Here is an 8,529-nt window from a genome sequence, read left to right as displayed (position 1 = left end):
TGCAATGGCGCGATCTCAGCTCACCACAACCTCCACCTCCCAGGTTCAAGAGAATTCTCCTGCCTCAGCCTCCCGAGTTAGCTAAGATTACAGTAAGGCATGCACCACCATGCCCAGCTAATTTTGTAATTTTAGTAGAGACGGGGTTTTTCCATGTTGGTCAGGCTGGTCTTGAACTCTCGACCTCAGGTGATCCACCTGCCTCAGGCTCCCAAAGTGCTGGGATTACAGGCATGAGGCACTGCACCCAGCCTTCCTCGTACAAGTATATACACCCCAAACTTGCCATCATTCTTCAGTTCTTGTGCAAGAGTTCTCTGATTTAAGCAGTATGTAAAAGGATCAGTCACTCACATTAGAGGCCTACCTGTTGATAGGAAATGCCTGTTTTAAGTACCTGCCGTAAGGTAACAAATCAAATAGAAGCAGAGTAGAAACCGGACTATCTTCCTAGTCCGATGAGGAGTTGTATAGTGAGTGGATACACTCCCCCTCTCAGCAACCCAGGATTACTTCATAAACTATGAACATGACAATGAGGCACCAGAACTACTCAACACACATCTGTAGTCTCTGGCCCCTATCTGGGCCAGAGAATTCAACACCATCTACTATCCCCAACCAGGACTTCTACGGGCAAATCATGCCACTTCTGATCTCTCCTCAAATTTTCTACCCTAAAAAGGAGCTTCCAATAAATAACTCAGACCCCAGCTAGCAGTTACTGTCCTAAATTATATAGTAGTATAAGGCGGCCACATAAATTCAAGGCATTACACTGTGATCGTTACTGTGTTAAATATGTATTTTTTTGAAGCTGTTCTTTTTAATTATATTTTAAGTTCTGGGGTACATGTGCAGGATGTGCAAAATATGTACTTCTTTAAGATGTTTCCATAGGTACAACAGCAGAACTACATTTAGAATTCACAAATAAAAGACTTTACATTTGTAATCCTTTAATCCCATTCATAGCAATTTGGAAAAGGAATGAAAACAAAGTATTTAGGGTTTCTACTCTTGAAAATGAGACACAAATTAGCCGGGCATGGTGGTGTGTGCCTGTAATCCCAGCTACTTGGGAAGCCAAGGCAAGAGAATCGCTTGAACCTGAGAGGCAGAGGTTGCAGTGATCCGAGATTGCACTATTGCACTCCAGCTTGAGCGACAGAGCAGGACTCTCTCTTAAAAAGAAGATACAAACTAATCAGAATAAATTTAAAAATGTTTAAACCAAATTCATATACACCGTATATATAAATGTATGGCATACTTAACATATATTTAAAAAAGAAAAAAGAACAAGAGGGGATTTGTCCATAATCAAAACTTTATTGAAAAACGGACACCAAAATAGGAGATTACTGTTGTATACCTTACAAAACCAAATGTAATTACATTATCTTGGTAAATTAATTAGAACTATGGAATTTATGATAAGGCTTTCTGTGAGATAACACAAAATTCAGGAAGCTGTTTGAATCATTAGTGTTGCTTTCTTCTAAATGAACACCCTGCAAAAGAATCATGAGAGTATATTAAACAAGTGCATTCTACCTTTGCTATAATTTTAATGACAAAAAGTACTTTTAAGTAAAATACTGAAGTTTTAAGAATATTGGATTAATACTCATATACAGATTATTTATCCTCTTATACCAGAAATTTGCTATAATACATCTATCATATCTAAGTTTACTCTGGCATGACTAAGTGTCACTCCTGTTTCTCAAATGCTATGAAGTGTACTTAAGACCATGAGCCTGAATTCAACAGTGAAGACTGTTTCAAGTAAGCTGTCAGAAGATATACTCTTAATTTTTAGGAACTATTCTGAATACTTTTTTCAAGAAAATAATTTTGATTAGAGGTATTTTCAGACCTACTAGGAAAACTCTAGAACAGATACAGCCATTAAACCATCTCTCAGCATATGGGCACTAAATTCCAAAATCATGACATGAAATAAAGGTTTCAAAAATCTCACACGTATACCTAGTAATATTACTGTGAAAATATCATGTGCTGACTTCATATTTAGATTTCACCAGGTCACACCAAATAGATGTCCGATTTGCTGCCAATCCACTTGAACTCTTCCAGTGAGAACATGGAACTTACAGCTTCCCAAAATATCACAAGCAAATTTCTAACATCATTATGGAATTGTAAATTTACAAGTATTACTATGGAAACTATATATACAATTTTTTTCTTATTGCACTAAAGTGAAAGAGGAATTAAAATTAGGTTTTTATATTAATCATTGCAGTTGCTCATAAAAATAAAAACTCTGGTATTTTAACTTACACATTAGCTATCTGTTGCTTAGCTGGCAATGATTAAAAAAAAAAACTATTATATGTACTAAATACAAAATTTTGTAAAAGAAATTTTAAAATTCTATATGGTTTTAAAAATCCGTATGTCCTGGCCGGGGAGGTGGCTCATGCCTGTAATCCCAGCACTTTGGGAGGCCGAGGCGGGCGGACCATGAGGTCAGGAGATCAAGATCATCCTGGCTAACACAGTGAAACCCTGTCTCTACTAAAAATATAAAAAATTAGCCAGGCACGGTGGCGGACACCTGTAGTCCCAGCTACTCGGGAGGCGGAAGTCGCAGTGAGCCGAGATGGCGCCACTGCACTCCAGCCTGGGTGACAGAGCGAGACTCCTAATCAAAAAAACGAAACAAAACAAAAAAACCGTATGTCCTATAACATGTAGTTGTTCTTTTGCTTCTATTCTGATTTCTTTTTTTTTTTTTTTTTTTTTTTGAGACGGAGTCTCGCTCTGTAGCCCAGGCTGGAGTGCAGTGGCCGGATCTCAGCTCACTGCAAGCTCCGCCTCCCGAGTTCACGCCATTCTCCGGCCTCAGCCTCCTGAGTAGCTGGGACTACAGGCGCTGCCACCTCGCCCGGCTATTTTTTGTATTTCTTAGTAGAGACGGGGTTTCACCGTGTTAGCCAGGATGGTCTCGATCTCCTGACCTCGTGATTCGCCCATCTCGGCCTCCCAAAGTGCTGGGATTACAGGCTTGAGCCACCGCGCCCGGCCTATTCTGATTTCTTTAATTTATTCCAAGTTAAGCAAACTAAGTGAATAAATATAAAAGAACTGGTGTTCTAAACTAAGAAAAATAAGTCAATGGAGTTCCCTGCAAGGTCAGGAGTATATATATATCCATTTGAACAGGACATTCTTTACTGAAAGCACACAACCAAAGATAAGTTATTTTGGTAATCATTAAAATTTCTTTAAACTTTTCAGTGAAGATGGAGACATTTATACTCATAAATCTCATCACTGGGTTGGAGAATGCCAAATGATGTACCTTCTGTGAGTCTGGCCTTTCCTCCTGTAGGCTGGCACAACACTGTTGAACAACCCACACAAAGAACCACTGTCTGAGCATGGCTGAAAACCGTGGTGATCTTGTAGCAACCTAAAAAAAAAAAGGCATGTTAAAGTGAAAAGCAGAGGAAAACAGCACCTGTTCATTTCCGGTAACATGTAAAAAAAATTAGGAACTTTAGTGCTATGAAACAGCAAGCCATATGTGTAACATAAACTTTTTTAGCAGCGACACAAAATTTTTAAAAACAGGTAAAATCAATAATATATTTTATTAAACTTAATATTTCCAAAATATCAACAGACTTTTCCTTGTATCATGAAATAGAAAACTCATCATCTGAAGAGCTTAAAGACTAACTCAAACGGCATATCTCCTTTGAATGCCCGTTTTCACTTACCCCGAAATGTTTCTACAATGGTTTCAGTACATTGATTATGAAAATGTCCCTGACATTTCCAATTCTGTAATCCCACGTCTACTCAACAGAGGGTTCTAATGTATCTTACCTATACACATCACACTAGCAATCCCTACAGAAATTTTCCTTAGTAAAGGAATTAAGATTTCAAATTTTACCTGGGCATTTTACATCCATAAAGTAAGAATTTGGACTTTGTACCAGGCGTTTCTTTTTATGTTTTTTCTTTTCCTCTTCCAAGGATGGATGTAGTAAATCTCTAGCCAACTGAACAAAGAAGCATATTATTACTATTAGTTTTAAACCACAATGCTGGCACATTTAACCATACGTAATATATACATGCAAAAACCGGAATAAAGGTCATCCACGGCAGAAGCAACACTTCAGATAGTAAAGTTATTTTTCGAAACCTGTTAATAACTTTCATCAATACTTTCCGTAATACTTGTGTTCTCCAAGTTCTCCCTGTGAAAGTGCTTTCGGGCGATCAGGAAACATATGGTAAGGCAAACTCTGTCCTTTACTCAACTGCGTAATGAACTGTCTTCAGGGAAAACTGCGCGAAGTCGAGGTGCTAACAAAAGAAAGTGACCCCGACTGTGGACTCGCTTAGAGTAGAAACTGCTGAAGTAGACCAGATAACGCCAGCGCCCGGGTGATTTTTGCTCCTGGGGCTCAACAGCTGATCTGACAGGAATTCTGGCTGAGCGACCGTCCTTGACGGAATTCATATATAAAGCAACAACGACGACAGCTTTTTTAAAAGGAAAACAAGTAGGAAATCGCTTTCGAAAGAAGGCAGGGGGGAGAGAAACACCAAGCACTAGGAAAGCAAAAAGACCCAAAGATCACAGCCTCAGGGACACCCATCAAAAACCAAGACGGCTCATAAGCTACCCAGAGAGCTGTTCCCCTCCCAGCCACCGCCTCTGAATTGCAGCCCACGCCCCTGCAGGGCCAGCCGCGCCGCGCTGACCGGGCAAGTCACTACATGCCCGCCACGCGCGAAGACGCTGCGCAACCGGAGCCGCCTCGCCACTCTCGGACACTACAGGCCCGGGAAACAGCCGGACTCATCCGTCCCATAGGACCCTCGGTAAAGAAGCCCAAAACAAATCCGGAGCCCGACGTAAACAACTTACAGGCATGTTGATCCTCTCGCAAGCCCAGCCCTCACAGACTTCTCAGCGTACACCGCTGGCAAGCTGCACGCGATCTGCGCTCGGCATCAACTTCCGGGATAGAGGCGGCTGGGAGGAGCAGCGGGGCGGGCCTCTCCGCTCTAGGCCCTCCTCTCGGTGGTAGGCGGGGACCCTCAAGGCGGGTCCACAGGTCCAGGACGCAGGGAAGACCCGGGGATGGCGCGCGTTCGAGGGTGCCAAGTCCCGTGGGTCCAACGGGTTCGTCGGCGAGGGCCGCGGGCTCTGCGATGCCTGAGGCCAGAATCTGGCGGGGGAGCGGCCTCGGGCTTAGGCCATGGCGAGGGAGCGCTGGTGGCCACCCTGGCCGGCGCCACTCCGGAACCCGGCTGACCCTCAGCGCCGGCCCCGGCCCCCTGGCCTGGCCGCTCTCGCTTGGCTCTGGGGGTGGGCACACGCGGCGATGCCACTATTCTCTTCTTTTGTATATTAAAAAATACAGTATTATTAACCATTAATACATGCCAGAGAAATTATGAAAGAGGCTCGTATCCTTTTGGCTTCCCTTTCCAAGGCGGAGATTTCGAAGTTTTCTGCGGGGTGTGGCGGTGCCTTAGGTTTGCGGCTGTGCCTTTGGTTTGCTTTGTTCTGAAAATAAGTTTTTATAACAGCACGGATTCGCTGCTGTGCCTCGGTCACTAAGAGACCCACCCCTTTCTGTCTTCTGAGGATTACACGTACTTTGCAGAGTGGACAACTCGGGGGCCTGAGAAAGGCGAATGTCACCGATGACCGAACAGGAGTCTTTATCATTATCATTATTTGAGACAAGGTCTCGGTCTGTTGCCCAGGCTGGAATGCAATGATGCCATCACAGCTCGCTGCAGCCTCGACCTCCTGGGCTCAAGCGATTCTCCCGCCTCAGCCTCCCGAGTAGCTGGGACCACAGGAAGACGCCACTTTGCCTTTTTTTTTTTTCTTAGAGACAGGGTCCTGCTATATTGCCCAGGCTGGTCTCCAACTCCTAGGCTCAAACAGTCCTCCCACCTCAGCCTCCCAAGTAGCTGGGACCACAGGCGCGTGACAGCATGCTCTATTTTTGAGGAGGAAACTCTATGCTTGAAAGATGGGTGTCATGGGCGACCAAAAGGCAAGAAACCAGAAAGACACTTGACCAGAAAATTGGCCTAACTGGATTTTTATTTATTTATTTATTTATTTATTTTTGGCAGAGTCTTGTTCTGTCGCCCAGGCTGGAGTGCAGTGGCACAATCTTGGCTCACTGCAACCTCCGCCTCCCGGGTTCACGCAGTCCTCCTGCCTCAGCCTCCCAAGTAGTTGAGATTACAGGCGTCTGCCACCATGTCCGGCTACATTTTGTGTTTTTAGTAGAGACGGGGGGGGGGGGGGGGAGGTGGTTTCACTATGTTGGCCAGGCTGGTCTCGAACTCCTGACCTCAAGTGATCCGCCTGCCTTGGCCTCCCAAAGTGTTGGGATTACAGGCGTGAGCCACTGCATCCGGCCCTAACTGGATGTTCTTAATCACCTTATTTGTCTTTGCAAAAAGGATACATGTATAATATACATTTTGGGAAATGCAGAAAAATAGAAGAAAATTTACCATCTGGAGATAAACATTTTTAACTTTTGACCTATATCCTTCCTAATATTTTTTACTCACTTGGATATAGGTTTATTTTGGGTTTTGACTTAACCTAATTGGGATCATCTTGTGCATAATCTTTTGTAGACTTGAGTTTTCCTCCCACGTACTATAAAAATGAGCATCACTCCATGTCACTACATTTTTTTTTTTTTTAAACAAGATCTCACTGTGTTGCCCAGGCTGGAGTGCAGTGGCATGATCTTGGCTCACTGCAGCCTCGACCTGCCAGGCTCAAGCAATCCTCCCACCTCAGCCTGCTGAGTAGTTGGGACTGCAGGTGCAAGCCATCACGCCTAGCTAATTTTTGTATTTTTCGTAGAGATGGGGTTTTGCCATGTTGCCCAGGCTGGAATATTCTACATTATGCTTCTTAATGGGCATGTGGCATTTGTCCTGTGACTATATATATATTCATTTCAGCCATACACGAAATTGGGCATTAGGTTTGGGTTTTTAAATATTTGATACTTAAATATTAATAAAATATTGGTAAATATTAAATATTTCTTGCGGATAAGTATATAGAACGATAGAATTGTATACACAGAATAATGGCCCCCAAAGACATCAGTGTCCTAATCCTCAGAACCTTTAGTTACACGGCAAGTGGAATAAAGTGCTGATTAGCTGATTTAATCCAGAAACATTATCTTGGATTATCTGTGTAGGCCCAGTGGAATCACAAGGGTTCTTGAAAGTGGAAGAGGAAGACAGAAGAGCGAGAAAGAGATGTGGTAATGGAAGAATGTCTGAGAGGTGCTATGTTGATGGCTTGTAGATGGAAGAGGGCCATGAGCCAAGGAATGTGGGCAGCCTCTAGAAGCTGGAGAAGGCAAGGAAATTGACTCCCTCCTGGATCCCCCAAAGAGGGACACAGCCCTGCCAACATCTCAACTTTAGCCCAGTAAGACCCGGCTCAGACTGCTATCCAGAACTGTAAGATAATAAATTTGTCTTGTTGTCTGTAATTTCAGCACTTTGGAAGACCAAGGCGGGCAGATCACCTGAGGTCAGGAGTTCGAGATCAGCCTGGCCAACATGGTGAAACCCCATCTCTACTAAAAATACAAAAATTAGACGTCATGGCACACACCTGTAGCCACCAGCTACTCGGGAGACTGAGGCAGGGGAATTGCTTGAACCTGGGAGGCAGAGGTTGCAGTGAGCGGAGATGGCGCCAATGCACTCCAGCCTGGGCAATAGAGCGAGACTCCGTCTCAATAAATAAATAAATAAATAAATAAATAAATTTGTGTTGTTTTAAGCCATTACATTTATGGTAATTGGTTACAGCAACAATAGAAAACTAATGCAATAATGAAGATGCGTGTACCCACTACCTAGCTCTGTCAAAGCTTAATATTCAATACTCCCCCCCAGCAATTTTTCATTAGTAACACTACAATAACATTCTTGGAGATACGTTTTTGTGTTTGTCCTCATTCCCTTAGGATCAATTCCTGGAGGAGGAATTGCTGAGTCATACGTTATGCACATTCTAAGGTTTGTAATATAAACTGCCAAATTACCCTCCAAAAAAGCGAAACCAATTTATATTCCAGATATAAATGTATGTGAATGTCCCTTTCTTTGCACCCTTGACAATACTGGATATTATGTTTTTCCCTATCTCAATCCAGAAGAACTATTGTTTTGAACTAATATTTTGTCATATTTCATTATTGTTGTAATTAATATTTTCCATATGCTTATTGTCCATTAGCATTTTTCTGGGTTTTTTTCTTGTGTTTTTGAAAACAGGGTCTTGCTCTATTGCCCAGGCTGGAGTGCAGGGGTGCAATCATGGCTCCCAGCCTCAAGCAATCCTCCTGCCTCTGCCTCTGCCTCTCAGAATGCTGGGATTACACTGTGACCCACTGTGCCCTGCCTAATTTTATTTTTTGATGATTTGTTTTAATCATGCAGAAGTTTTTAATGTTATAT

The 8,529-nt window shown here is 43.0% G+C and overlaps 1 protein-coding gene and 1 long non-coding RNA gene across 2 annotated transcripts; one reads left to right on the top strand and one right to left on the bottom strand.

The window, feature by feature from the left end:
- Positions 1 to 1,311: 1,311 nt before the first annotated feature.
- LOC105488969 (ribosomal protein S27 like) lies at positions 1,312 to 5,080 on the bottom strand. Its single transcript, XM_011753522.2, has 4 exons — positions 4,922 to 5,080; positions 3,935 to 4,043; positions 3,335 to 3,445; positions 1,312 to 1,514 (listed from the first exon to the last, which is right to left on the bottom strand). Exons 1-4 carry the CDS (start codon positions 4,925 to 4,927, stop codon positions 1,486 to 1,488), a joined length of 255 nt encoding a protein of 84 aa, XP_011751824.1. The 5' UTR covers positions 4,928 to 5,080; the 3' UTR covers positions 1,312 to 1,485.
- Positions 5,081 to 5,162: 82 nt separating this feature from the next.
- On the top strand, positions 5,163 to 8,281 carry LOC139364455 (uncharacterized). Its single transcript, XR_011626456.1, has 3 exons — positions 5,163 to 6,068; positions 7,254 to 7,417; positions 7,560 to 8,281. It is a non-coding gene; the product is annotated as an uncharacterized lncRNA (long non-coding RNA).
- Positions 8,282 to 8,529: the final 248 nt, after the last annotated feature.

Source organism: Macaca nemestrina, chromosome 7 (assembly GCF_043159975.1).
Source record: "Macaca nemestrina isolate mMacNem1 chromosome 7, mMacNem.hap1, whole genome shotgun sequence".
Taxonomy (NCBI): Eukaryota; Metazoa; Chordata; class Mammalia; order Primates; family Cercopithecidae; genus Macaca; species Macaca nemestrina.
This window is presented reverse-complemented; position numbering and strand designations above follow the sequence as displayed.

Excerpts from the sequence above, each read along its gene's own strand:
- LOC105488969 (XM_011753522.2), bottom strand. Across the intron at positions 3,446-3,934 it reads TATGGATGTAAAATGCCCAG|GTTGCTACAAGATCACCACG; the intron begins GTAAAATTTGAA and ends TTTTTTTTTTAG. Across the intron at positions 1,515-3,334 it reads AAAGGCCAGACTCACAGAAG|GGTGTTCATTTAGAAGAAAG; the intron begins GTACATCATTTG and ends ATTCTTTTGCAG.